The sequence below is a fragment of the Pinus tabuliformis genome, chromosome 6 (genome assembly GCF_031772625.1).
Source record: "Pinus tabuliformis cultivar Carrire ecotype Pingquan chromosome 6, CPIR1, whole genome shotgun sequence".
NCBI classification, from domain to species: domain Eukaryota; kingdom Viridiplantae; phylum Streptophyta; class Pinopsida; order Pinales; family Pinaceae; genus Pinus; species Pinus tabuliformis.
This window is the reverse complement of record NC_142292.1, coordinates 2,078,888,197-2,078,902,820: the sequence shown is the minus strand read 5'-3', so window position 1 is coordinate 2,078,902,820 and position 14,624 is coordinate 2,078,888,197. Positions and strand designations below refer to the sequence as shown.

General features: G+C 41.1%; 1 protein-coding gene across 1 annotated transcript in view; it reads left to right on the top strand.

Moving 5' to 3' along the window:
- Positions 1 to 2,095: 2,095 nt before the first annotated feature.
- Positions 2,096 to 14,624, top strand: part of LOC149267565 (putative 3,4-dihydroxy-2-butanone kinase) — a 376,959-nt gene continuing 364,430 nt past the window's right edge. Inside the window, exons 1-2 of the mRNA XM_089433400.1 lie at positions 2,096 to 2,328; positions 2,457 to 2,541. Coding sequence (XP_089289526.1) covers positions 2,502 to 2,541 — 40 coding nt within the window. The 5' untranslated portion in view covers positions 2,096 to 2,328; positions 2,457 to 2,501. The remainder of the gene's footprint in view (positions 2,329 to 2,456; positions 2,542 to 14,624) is intronic.

Sequence of the window (14,624 nt, the reverse complement as noted above, 5' to 3'; positions counted from 1 at the left end):
AAGTCTTACAATTTTTCAATCATATTTACCTTCTGGAAAAATAAGTAAATTACATGAATTAAATATGTTTCACATCTAGATGAATTATGCATGCTTTTCACCTTTACAATAGTACTATTTTTTAATTTAAACATAAAAGTCTTACCATTTTTCAATCATGTTTATATTTTGTAAAAATAAGTAAATTACATGAATTTTACATGTTTCACATCTAGATGAATTATGCATGTTTTACATTTTATAGATTATATTGTACATTTTGTATATATATATATTTTAATAAAATGTAATGCTAATGATATAATTTTTTTATTTTATTTTATTTTTTTATTTTTATTTTTTAATAATATAAATTTATTTAATCCATGGGCGGCGGTGGAAAACTAGTTTCAATTTCCAATTTCGTGACCTCCGGCATGGGCGCGATGGTGTTTGGCGGATTGGTTGGTGGTCTCTGCGAGGCGAATTTGGAGGTTGGTCACTGCCCTAGGAGAAGCTGTGCTTAGGCGCCAGCTACTTTGTCTTCGTCTTTCTTTAAATTGTCTGTGCTGGTGTGGTGGGTGGCAGTATTTGTTTTCTTTGGTGGTGGTGGCCTTTTTTTCAGGTAGTGGGTGGTGGTATTATGTTTCTCTCATGTGGTGGGTGGTGGCATTTGGTTCCTTTGACGTTGGTGTTTGGTTTCTCTAGTGGGAGATCTAGCATGTGGATTTTGAACATGGCGGCTCGCCGTCTTTGCGAATTATGAAATCCCCTGTGCGACATGGGTGTTCCCCCTCCCCATCCACCCCTGGCCCTGCGGGTGTGGCAGACTCGACAATTGCCACTGGGGCTCCTCGTTGGGGTGGCAAGACCGCTGGACGCGCACGAATGGCTAGTGTGGGAGCTCGTGGAGGCCTTGGAGGAGGTAAATGAGGTGCCAATAGGGGTGGTATGTGGGTTCAGAAGTCGAGTCATTGGGGTGGAGGAACTCGGGTTGGCAAGGGCAATCATGGGTCTGGTCGAGTCAAAGCGAATGAAGGGCAGGGTATCCAACATTGCTTCTTGGAGAACTGTCGAGCACTTATCAATATCCTGATGGAAAGAGTGGACAAGCTAAGAGAGTCCGTCGCGAGGAGCATGCAGAGCAAATGGCAACATTAGACCGAATGCACTATTTTTAGTGCCAAGTCCGGGAGACGCTGGTGGTGGTTTGGTGAGGCCAAAATCAACTAACAGAGAAAGTAGAAAAGATGGAGACTTGGTTGACGCACTTTTGAAGGGCACGTTCAGTGTGACTTCTTTCTTCCACCTCCACCAGGAACAACCTTAGAGAACCTTGCCTCCATCACGTCGAACGACTAATATGCTCTCTGGTTTTTTTTTTTTTTTTTTTTTTTTTTTTTTAATGTTTATGTTTTATTTGTATTTTGGTGCCTCTCTCACTACCGTTTATGGGCAATGTCCCTAGTTTCCCTTTTGAATTTTTGTTATCTGGTGCAAATTTTGGTCAACAAATCGAGTTGGAGTGAGACGACCTGTTTTATGAACCATCGAATGTACTCCTTTTTCTCTATATGAATAAAACATTGACTTACAAAAAAAAATATTGATTTATTTAAATAATGTCCAAAAATAAATTTTTCCATTATTTAATATAATTTTAATTTCATTTAATTATAATTTTTTAATAATAGAAAATATATTTATTTTAACTATAAACTTATAATTAATTTATAATCACATTTTATTTAATGGTTAAGAGTTCAACATGTTATTATTTGCCAAAATTAAACCTACGTATTTTTATCCACTTGAATTAAATTAAACATTATAATAACATATAAATAGAAAACTCATATATAGTATTTGATTATAAAAGTTATCCACTTGAATTAAATTAAACATTATAATAACAATAAATAGAAAACTCATATATAGTATTTGATTATGAAAGTTAATTAAGTAAAATATTTTAAAACTTTTTCCCTGCACTCAACGTTATCTATACTCCACATTTAGCGCCTTTGGCGTTTCAGTTTAAGGCAAAGTTGACCTTAAACTTAAAAATTGAAAAGCCGGACCTCTATAGATAGTGTGTGGGAATTTTATTTTATTTTGTTAAACCATATAACTAGCGATTCGAAAAGACACGAAGGGTTCGAGGGCCCGTGTGAATGTCCCCATGCCGGGGAGCGGGAGGACACATGTGCTCCCCATGTGACCAGAATGGACGCGGTTGTTATAGCCGGCTGGACGAGGCCGAAGGCGTTATAAGGAAGCCAGTGCGAGGCAAGGCAGAGCAATGCAAGAGAGTATAAAGAGTGACAGCGGCTGCCCTTCCCTCCCACTGTAATTACACAATTTTGTTTCGTTTTTCCGCAAAATTGAAGAGCCCTAGGGTTTCAACGAACATACAATGCTTTCAATTGCTTTTGGTCGGGCTTGACTGCAACTCTCTTTCATAATTTTTCATTCAGCGCCACCAATTATTAATAAACAATACAGTAAAGGACGACTACGACATGTCTTCGGCAGGGAAGAAGCTCATCAATGACCCTAACGGTACACATTGCTTGTTATTTCCATTTTTCTGATGAAATTCTTACACTTTTCCTTGTTATTTCACTCTCATGCTTAAATTCATGCCGATCCATGCCGTATCTGTAACGGTTTTTGTTGAACACAAGCCTCGGCATCTTTAATTAAATGTTTCATGACATGAACGCAAGCGTATTTGCCTTTTATTTTGTGTTATTAAGGTTGGATTTCCACGGTTCTTTTCAACAAATATGCAGAGAGTCAACAATGAGAGCTAAGATTTTAAATAAATAAATCATACATGTTGATACGGATTTATGTCTTCAAATAGGTTGTTAAAATATTTGCTCACAAGCTCATGTTTTCGTGGATATTTTTAGATCCTCAATCCTTGTTACACTGCTTTCTATGTATGCTGGTTTTCATATTTTGTTTTATTCATATTTTCATTACAGCAATTAAATAATGCTATTTTCATATTTTCTTGACGATAAAATACTGTTATTTTCTCTGTTTTTCTTACAACTAATTACTGCTATTTTTTCTCTCCTTTAATTACACAATTAAGAGTTCAATTACCCATTCAACACCTTATGAACTCTTTTAATTTTCTTCAGACAATACACATCTATGACTAAATACTGCCATTTTATCTCTCATTTAATTACAAAATTAAGAGTTCAATTACCCATTCATAGTTGATTTTTCTTTAACAAGGATGAGTACGCTTTTTTTCATTAAATCTGCGCCTGGAACGCAGCAAGAAACCCGGGAGAAGTTTACATGCGGTATAGAGATGCTATCTGTTATGAGTACATCTTTAATGGAAATTCATTTTTTTTCTACATGCCTATCCTGATCATACATGAAACAAAATTTGCTGCAACTATAGATTGGATTCTACAAAATTTGCCACAGACCAAGACACATTTGCATTGCATTGTGATGGATTAACTTGGCAGGTTGGTGGACATTTTGTTGGAGGGTCCATCTGGTGCACTGCTGGCTGTGCTGAGATCCATGTTTGCATTTTTCTGAGCTTGTAAATCTGCATATTGGCGATGAAACCAGTCCATGTCTTATTCTAACTGAGTTAACTATGCTTTCTGCTTCTGGAATTCTTCATGGAGGAAGAGGATGTGCTCTGACTGCTGGTTCATTTGTTGCTTGATTTCATTGATCTTGAATTCCCTTCAATTTCGGGGTAAGGGCAAAGTGGTCATTGATATGGGCCCCCAAAGCCTGAAGGTGGAGCATCTCGATTCGCCATGTCTTCCCAACGAACTAAAGACCAGTCCCGCGGTGTAGTGATCTCTGGTGGGCGAATTAAAACAAAGAGAACAAACGCATAGGATGACGGAGAGGCTTGTTTTAAAGCTGCAAGAGTGTCATGCTTGAAGAAGAGTATGGCTCAACCCAAGAAGTCCCTTGACACACCGTTGCCCCTTTGAGGAGAAAGCTAAGGTGTATCGATTGTTGACGAGAATGAAGAGCTTTTCTTGTGCAGGTATTGCTAAATCCCAAAGAGAGAAAATTATAGCGCTCCAAGCTGGTTTTCTGAACTATTAACCACTTCCATTGTAACTGGTGAAGACGAGCCAACCACCAAATAGAGAGCTTGTTCATCCCACACTTGGATGCGGAGGAGGGTAGGCACTGCACCTTCGCACTCAAGGGGGTCAAGGTAAGCCTGCTGATCCCAAATAGGCCAACTGAAAGATTGAAGAGAAACAAGACATGTGGAACGCTCACGAACAATTGGGCAGTTGCGGTAATTGTTCTCAATACCGACTGATTTATTTCGACTGCACTTGTTCTCGAAATTTCGAATCGACTGAGACCAGTGCCACCCTTCCGTTCTAACCATGGTCCTCTATGCAGGTTGAATCCCATGCCTAATGATATTTGTCATTCCTCCTTGTTTTGATTACAATTAGTTCATACACCTTCTAAATAGAGGCCAAGGTGTGGGAGGAGATCCAATTTTGCCATATATCTGTCCTTGCAGCTTCTATGACATCAACTAGTGAAATGCCGAGCTGATAACATTCCTTCATCATACGATGCATGACACAGTTTTGATACCATCTACTGAACTTGATGTTTATTAAGAGAGAGATGCGGGAAATTGAAGGAGATAGGGGCGATGATTTATAATTTATGTCAATTTATTCCATATTCTTGTTTCCAAACATTCCTTTAGGAGGGAGGTCTCCAAAGTGCGTACTTATGCTCTTCATGGGATAACACGCCATCCTGTTAAGCCATTCATCTCCCATTGCCATGCTTCTAGCTGGCAAGCCTTGTTGGCTTGCGAGTGTTAATTTTTCTTAGGGCTATATTGTTATTTGCGTAGATAATTGCATTTCTTCATTAACACATTAAGTTCACCCCATATCATCATTACATTATACATCATTATTCATCAACATATGCAACTATGTAGAAAGAACAACATCATTATCATCAATGTAGTGGAACATAAAGGAACAATAGAAGAAAAACATGCACACATAGAGACACCAGGATTGGTCCGAGACCAGGGCAAAACCCACTATGGGGAAAACCCTTGTAAATTCTTCTTCTTCTTAGATCGTCATCAAATGATTCAGCAAAAGAGAGTACAATGATCCATGTCTTCGTCTATGCAACTAACCAATAAAACAACTATGACATCCATGAAATGAACCTAATCATGTTTATACTCAAAACCTTGATTTTGAGGACTGTAATGTACTGTTACTATCTGTAGTCAACTATTGAACACTGCTATCACTGAGCGGAGTCTTTGAAATATTGAAATTTCATCTTTTAGTCCTGGACGCTCCCAGGTGAACTGTATGCGAGCAATTGGGGACAAATGCATTCATATCTGTCTCAAATCCCTAGATGCACCCTTTAGGCTACTATGCGAGTGACTGAGGTTGCCCAGACGCACCCGTCAGTCTACTGTGCAAGTGATTGAGGTTGCCTAGACGCACCCTTGACCACTCTGTGCATGTGTCTAGGGACCAAACTGCCCGATCTGCTTCAGAAACCCCACGCGCTCCCTTCAGGCTTATGTCTTAGTGTTTGAGACTTCCCAGACACACCCTTGAGCACTCCGTGTGTGTGTGTGGGGACGAAAATACTTAGTTACGTGCGTGTGACTGAGAAATAAAAACCCTAGATCCATGCGAGCGTCAAGTGGGTCTCTTGGACTTCCACGTTACATTACATTGATTGACAATATGGCCCACAGTAGAGATGTGGACGACATGACTCATGACAAGACTCGACATGACAGTGCTGGGACATTCGTGTTGCCGTTGATGTGCATGTCGAGCTGCAATGTTGTTGGGTGATGGATGTCCTCATGGTGTGTCACAATTGACAATATGGCCCACAGTAGAGATGTGGATGACATGACTCATGACAAGACTCGACATGACAGTGCTGGGACATTCGTGCTGCCATTGGTGTGCATGTTGAGCTGCAATGTTGCTGGGTGATGGATGTCCTCATGGTGTGTCACAGGCTACAACTTCACTTCCGCATGGCAAAGTGCGTGGAGTCTTCGATGGTCGTTGGGTTCGCTTGATTTTGCATTCGCATGTTGCTCCTTGGTTGTATGTTGTCATTGCTTGACAGGTTCGTCCGTTCGCGAAAAGTGCATGTTCGTTCGTTCGTCAGTGCGCGAACACATCCTTGCATGTTCGTTCGTCCATCCGTCTGCGAACACATCTTTGCATGATCATCCGTTTGTGAGCACATCACTTTGCATGCATCGTTTGTTTGTTCGTTGGTAAACATGTTCATCTGCATGTACTCCCTTTGTTCATCCCATCGGTCGTCGCGCCATGTTTGTTTGTGTACCTGTATATGTTGATTTGGGGTAGCATCGGATGTGCTCTAGCTATGAAAATTGGTGGAGAGACTAAAGTACATGAGATCTCCAAGATCGATAAATGGTTTGGGGAAATTCCACCCGGTTAGATAGATATTAAAATAATTAATATTTTTAATGGGTTCCTAAGTCTAAACTTAGGAAATTGAAAATATTAATGGATATTAATATAAAATTGGGTGAGAAGGTTCTAAATGACATGGATCAAGCCAAATCTAATCTTAGCCGTTGATTAGAGATTTAATCTCAGCCGTTGAAGACTCAACAGAAAAAGTATAAGAAGGGGCTTGAGGGTAAGTTGGAGATACACCAAGATTGATCAGTTAGTTCGATTTTCTGGAGTGGGGTTTGCTGAGAGAAATTGAACCAGTGATCAGAGTTGCAGCGAGGGGCAGTGAGTACATAACAAAGACGCAAAGATAATGCCGAAGAATCAACGTTGAGGCAGAGAAGGCTGTGCAGAGCCAGCAGGAGCCACCCAGAGGACCAGAGGGATTGTGTAGAGGCTACCAGGGCCTGCGTGAGTGACGCAGAGGGCTAGAGAGCCTGCGCAGAGCATCAGAGGGCTGACACAGAGGGTTCCTTGCTGACGCAGAGGCCAGGAGGGCTGAGGCAGAGCCTCATAGAGGCGTTGGAGAGTTTTTCGTGGAGAAGACTTTCTGAATATCTGCTTCTGAAGAAAGGTATTACTGCCAGATTGATTTCTCTGTCGGGTGAGCCAAATTGGCACCCAATTGTATTCAAAAAAGCTGCTTAATAATAAAACCCTCAGAACTGTTGCACCGTTTTTCCCAAGTTGTGTTTTTCTGGGGACAATTGTCCAAAAATAATGGTGTCCCTTGTTTGTTTGTCTATTTCTTTCAGTTGGTGATTTGTAGATGGTTGAGACTGCATTTGTATTTATTTTCAGTATTTATATGGTTAAATAACTTGTTGAGAAATTAAACAAGTAGGTGAAATAAACCAGATAGTGTAGGAAGAATTTCTAATGGGTTAGACTTAGAAATTCCAACATCGACTGAGTGAGTGAGTGAGTGCTTTGCTAGCTGCCATATACTCAGCTTCAACAGAGCTCAAAGCTACAAACTTTTGCTTCTTATTGCACGAGGAGGTCATCCCAGATCCAATACCGAAGCAATACCTAGTGGTATTTTTCCTGTCTATTGAACTTCCTGCCCAATCTGCATCAGTGAATCCACTCAATTCGATATCATTGCCCTTGGTGTACCTGAATCCAAAATTTACTGTTCCACGTACATACCTGAGAATGTGGTTTGTTGCTGCCTAGTGTGCCCTTTTTGGTTCCACCATGAACTGACTAAGGGTGTTGACAACTTAACACAAGTTTGGCCTGGTGTTGACCAGATACATAAGTGACCCAAGGAATTGTCTATATAAGGTGGGGTCCACTTGTCTCCCGAAGCATCTATTTTCTTCCAATTGGTAATCATAGGTGTAGCCATAGGTCGACAATGCTGTATTCTGAATCTTTTTAGAATTTCTGATCCATATCTTCCTGGCCAAGGAAGATCTCACCATCCTACTGCCAAACTTCCAATCCCAGAAAATAGTGCATTAGCCCCAAATCCTTCATATCAAAATTAGTTTCCAGGTTCTTACAATCCTCTATGAGTCTCGATGATCTTGTCAAAAATAGATCATCCACATACAATACCAGAATCAATGGCTCCCCTTCTACCACCAGATAATAAAGACTGGGATCGACATCGCTCTTGATGAATCCCAATTGCTGTAAGTAGCTGTCAATTCGACCCTACCAAGCTCTGGGTGCTTGTTTTAGCCTGTACAAGGCTTTCTTCAACCTGCACACACGAGTTCTGATTTCATGTGTTTCGAAACCTTTTGGATGTTCGATATATACCTCTTCTTCTATCACCCCATTCAAGAACGCTGTCTTGACATCCATTTGGTGAATCTCCCATCCCATCTGTGCTACAAGGGATATATGATAGAGGTATATCGAGCAACTGGGGCAAAGGTTTCCTCATAGTCTATTCCTTCCTTTTGCGCATATCCTTTTGCAACAAACCTAGCCTTGTACTTATCTACGCTGCCATCTGCAGCGTACTTGATCTTATAGATCCATCTCAAACCTACAACTGATCTGTTCTTTGGTCTTGGTACAATTTCCTAGACATCATTTGTCATGATAGAATTGTACTCTTCTACCATGGCATCCACCCATACCTGGTGTTGTACGACTTCTTGAAAACTAGAGGTTTCTTCGACCTGAGCTACCAATGCTTGGTACTTGTAAGGTTGTCTACATTTCCTTTCCTCGGCTCTAGGGGCTCCAATGAATTCCTCTGCGTCCCTCAGAGTTTGTCGTACTTCTCGGCTAGTTCTTCCACTAGTGGTGGGAGGTTCCATCTGTTCCTCGTCCTATACCCGCTGTGACACTCCTTGCTACTCTTCTTGAGGAGATGCTAGTACTGGTTACCATGCTTGAACCAAATGCTTGTCTTCCTGCCAGATTTGATCCCTGTTGCTGGACTAGAGGAGCGTCCTCATCCTGTTCTTCAAATGGTATCTCACGGGATTTCCTGAAAGCTCTATCTTGCATGAACTTTGCATCCCGCCTTACTACAATCTTTCTACTTCTCGGAATGTAGATCCGATATGCCTTTGAAGTCTCGCTGTAACCTACTAGATACCCAACTTCGGCAGTCTGCTCTAACTTGCTCCGCTTCTCTTCTGGAATATGGCAATAAGCTACACTTCTGAATATCTTTAGATGACTTGCTTCTGGCTTCTTTCTTGTGAAAACTCCCTTTGGTCTCTTCTTTCCTAAAGCCCCGTGAGGAGTCCTATTCTGAATGTGTACAACCATGCTGCATGCTTTTGCCCATAAAAACTTGGGTAGATTCTGATCATATAACATCGCCTTTGCTGCTCCAACAATAGTTCTGTTCTTCCTTTCTGTGACTCCATTTTGTTCTGGATTATAGGGTGTTGTCCATTCTCTTCGGATCCCTTCTCTTGCACAAAAATCAGTGAAGTTCTTATCTGTGTATTCTCCGCCATTGTCTGAGCGCAATATCTTGATCTTCCTTCCTGTCAGGTTTTCCACTAGAGCCTTAAACTCTTTAAACCGATCAAAGACCTCATCCTTGGTTCTTAAAAAATAGATCCAAGTTTTCTTGGAATGGTCATCTATGAAGGTAACAAAATACTCAGCGCCACTGATGGCCCTTGTAGACATCAGACTGCAAATGTCTGAGTGTATTAACCCCAATACACTCTTAGCTCTATTGTTGCTTCTGGAATATGCTGCTTTGGCGTACTTACCTAGCACACAGCCTCTGCATGTATCATCATGCTTGGTAGTAAGCACTGGAACTCCCATAATAGTTTCCCTGAGCATCCGTAACGCCCCATGATGTAAGTGTCCCATCCTCCTATAACACACCTCATTTAATTCTTTTTCTCCATCGACATTACTGCTTATCAGTGCCATAGGAGACTCGAGTTGCAACTTGTATAATCTGGTCCTTCGAGTTCCAATCTAGGCCCTCTTTTTCCACCTTGGATGCTTGACATATACTCTATTACCAATGAAGTATACATCATATCGCTTATCTTGTAATTGGGAGACAAAAATCAAATTCATTCCCATACTTGGCACATCTAGTACATTCGTGGCTCGAAGACTATCTCCTGCTGCTCTCTGCAATATAACAGTTCCTTTTCATACTGGAGTGCACTTTGTCCTGTTACCCATTATGATTTGAAGTTCATATGTTCCTCATGATAGATCGAGAAATATTCTCGTTCTCTGGTCATATGAGCTGAAGCCCTGCTATCAATGTACCAGTCCTCGGCTGATGCAGAACTTGATAAGCAAGCAAACTCCTCTTCCAGCCTGGAAGCTAATTTGGAAATATTCTGATCCCTACTGTTCTCCATGCCCTTTTTCTTTGCTTCCATCTTGCCTGAACCTTGCTTTAATACCATGTGAAAATTTGCTGCAATAATTGATTTATTTCTCCTACTTATTTATGATAAGTTATTTACCAATACTTTAGTAAATACCAAAATAAATTCAGTTGTAGACTTCACAAACTAGAACTGAAAATTAAACGGCAAGAGAAACATCAACATATGAACAATCACATTGACACACTTGTTTTTGGACAATCGTCCCCGGAAAAACCCAATGTGGGAAAACCAGTGCAACAGATCTGAGGATTCTTATTATTGGCAGTAAATATTTGAATACAATCTAGGATGCTCATCTAGCAATCCTTTACAGAGAAAATACTGGCAGAAAATCTGAGTGAGTTTTACCTCACTTCACCCGGCAGAATTCCGGCTGATCCGGCACAAGACTGGCTAACCCCGACTATTTCTGCGCTGGCTCTGCGTCAGCCCTGCGTCACCTTCTCTGCCCTCTGTGTCAACTCTCCCAGCTATTCCAACAGTTCTTAGCAGTTCCTGCCAATGTTGCACGAAGCGGGAGTGAAGCGGAAGCGTTTTTTGGAAGCGGGGACGCCGAAGCGTCATTTTCCAAAAATCTAGGAAGCGAAGCATCCGCGGAAGCGTCTGCTATATATATATATACATTTTATATTTTTTTGCATTTATACTCAAAACAAACATCCCAAATACCAAATTAATTGTAGAAGACATGAAAACATGCATATTTTTGCATAAATCAAGATAGATATGGCATCCATGATTCCATTGTAGTTACTAGTATGTACAACAATCATCTATATTCTATCTATTACAAACATACATCAAATTTTTAAGCATATTATAAAACATAAAACATTTAAGCATATTATAAAACATAAAACATAGAGCATATTATGATTTATCTAGCAAGTGAGCAACTGTCAACATTTGTCATGTCCAAAATTCAAATAATAATGTTTACAAAATATGTCACTTGGTCACCGCCAAGCCAAAAAGGTTCAAAATTCAAATTCACAAGTCTACAAGTTTAATGAGTAATCTATGACAAAAAGTAGTAGATTGTGAATATATCTACTAATCTCTCCTCCTTCCACCACGAATAGAACGTGGTGGCGGGCCTCCACGTGGTGGCAATGAAGAAGATGGTGCCTGTGGAAGTCGTGGCACTGAAACTGATGAAGAAGAACCCCCTGCTGTTGGTGTTGAACCATGGAACCTAGGAACCAAGGGACCAGATGGGGGTGGTGGCATATCAACACGGTCATCATCATCCTAGAATCGCTCAAAAAATTCATGCAAAAAAAAAACACTAGTTAACAAAAAAATTAAAAACATGAATTAGAGAAATGCTTTATAAGGGAAAATTGGAAAATTCATACCACAATGGACATACCTGGATAAGAGCATCCTCTAATTGCTCTAGTCGCAACACTCCATCCTCCAAATTGGGCTCCTCTGGATTCTTCTCCCAAATCAACAAGTCTTTATTAGACTTTGCATCTTCACAGTAATGGGACAACAATCGCAAGTTGTAATGAACATAAACCAAGCTCTCTGCCCGGTCTAAATTCAACCTGTTCCTTTTAACACTGTGGATGAAAGAATAAGCGCTCCAACACCTCTTTGCAGAAGAAGTGTTTACCACCTGTGATAGCACCCGCAATGCCAAACTCTGTAGAAGTGGAGTACCCCCTCCATGCATGTTCCACCACTCAAGAGCAGAAAAAGTCTCTCGATCTTTAATTGCATGCATGCTCCCAAATGGACCAGTGTTGAGCGTATAGTTGCTCACCTGTCTCCGTACCAATGCAGCCTCCTCCTCATCAGGGATTAATTTACTCAATGCAGCCATATATTTTTTGTGAACCTCTTGATCTTGGTGTGGTTTTCTCCTACTTCCCCCCCCCCCCAGGTGCTGGTGTTGAAAGCCATGATGGATGATAGTATTTAGGTGTCAAAACATATGCTAATGCATGCAATGGAACATTTAGCATTTCCCATCGGTTTTCCACCTCTACACGAATATAATTGTACAAGGTGATATCTCTAGGCTCAACAATGTCTTTAATCTGCCCCAACATGCTATCCATTTGCTCATACACCTCCCCAATTACTGGTCGATCTGAATCTGCAAACTTGATCATGTAATAAATTGGTTTGGTGAATTGCAAAACATATTTAACCTGTCCCCAAAAGTAACTGTCAAGAACAGTGTCCTTGACTGCATTAGCACCATCTATGTCAGTGTTAATTTCATCCCATGTTTTAGCGCACACCAGATTAGTTAAAGCTTGTCTCACCTTCACTAGCCGCCTAAAGGTGAGGTAATAACTAGCAAATCTTGTCTTTGCAATTTTAAGCAATTGCAACTTGGAGTAAGTGCCATAGAAGTAGTTTACCCTTGTATGCCCTGTGATGAATTTAATGAGCTGCTTCCCTCTCCTGTAAACCTCAGCAATCCACCCACATTCTTTGTGTTTCACAATATCATGCATCAAAAGGTTCAATGTGTGAACCAGGCACCCAGACCAAAAGATGTGTGGATGAGTACGCTCAATAATTTTTCCTGCTGCCTTACAATTTGCTGCATTATCTGTGATCACTTGAACCACATTATTCGGACCAACATCTTTGATTGATTTCAATAGGAGATCTGCAATGTTTTGTGCAAATGCAGTGATGGAGGAGGAGTCATGACATGCAATAAATACTGCACCACTAGAAGAAACACCAAGAACATTTATCAAATGTTGGTTTCTAATATTTGTCCACCCATCTGATACAATGGATACCCCAGAATCTACCCACTCATTTGTAAAACGTGTCAAAGCTCTTTGAACCTTAGCTTTTTCTCTTTCTAATAACATTGTTCTAGCTTTCTCATAGTTGGGGGCCTTGTATCCTTTTGGGGCTTCATTGATGGCCTTTACCATTTCATGCCAATAGGGAGAGCGAAGCACATTGAATGGTACACCGCAAGCACAAAGAAAACGAACTATCTTTCCGTCCACATCATCCCTCCCAGCAACATTAAGGAAATCCCCTATTGTTCTTCTACCTCCAGAGCTTGCAGAAGTACCATGAGGAGATGAGCAACTACCAAATTTAGAGGTTGCACTTGATTCAGAATGAGTTTTTTGTTTCTTGTTTTTTTGTTGTGCAGCCATCTCTATTTGGATGTATTTTCTTCTTTCTTCAGTTGAAATGTTTGGGCAAATTTTTACCCCCACAGAACCCTTTTTTTCATCACTGTCCAGCGCCCCACAAAGATGCCTCCTCAGAGGGGTATATGAACCACAATATGGTTTTCCTCCATGACAACCATGAGGGCACACAAATTTGTAAGATCCACCACCCTTTCCCCCATCAAGTTTGTTCACATAGTTCCACAAGGGTGTTGATGTAGCTTTCCCATCTTGTGTTTCAGTGTCCCCTTCAAGTTCATCCCCTTCCTCTTCAAACCCTTCCTCCTCATCATACATTGGGTCACTCCCATTAGGACCATCACCAATGTCCTCTTCTGTTTCTTCCCTTCTATTCCTCACCTTTGCCATCATTAAAACCAAGAGTGGAATGATACATAGAAGCCAAAAGAACACCATCTTGGAATATGGATATAGGTGGTGGACAACGGCAACTTGTAAATAAAGGAGCAAGTAGAAACAATGGGAAAGAGTAGGAGAGGGAGGAGAAAAATACAAAAAAATTGTCAAAAAAACAAGGGAGTTTGGGGTTTGAACTTACCTCTTTAGCTCTTGTAGATGAAGTCCTCCAAGCTCCTCCTCCTTCTCCTAGCTCCTCCTTCTTCACTCCTCCAAGCTCTCCTCTCTTCTCCTCTCCTTTCCTCTCTTCTCTTCTCCTCTCCTCTCTTCTCTTCTCCAACTCTCATAAACTCAAAGTGAGAAAATGAGGAATGAATGGGGGCTTTATTCTTTTCATTCCTCACCTTAACCTCACTCTAACCTCACCCTAACCCACCCCCTTAATGTTGAGTGAACATAACTTAAAAAATAAAACAAAAAAAGACTGTTTTTTTCCCTTGGGCGCGCCCCTTTTCGCTGAAGCGTACGGAAGCGTGCGCGAAGCGGCCGCTTCCTGCTCTGAATCGCCGCGCTACGGAGGCCCGAAGCGCCGTACGAAGCGCGCTTCGGAGCCATGGAAGCGACGCTTCCGGCCGGCGCTTCGGAAATTCCAGGAAGCGTTTTAAAATACCGAAGCGCCGCTTCCATGGATCCGAAGCGCGCTTCGTACGACGCTTCCTAGGCGCTTCCGTACGGGGCAC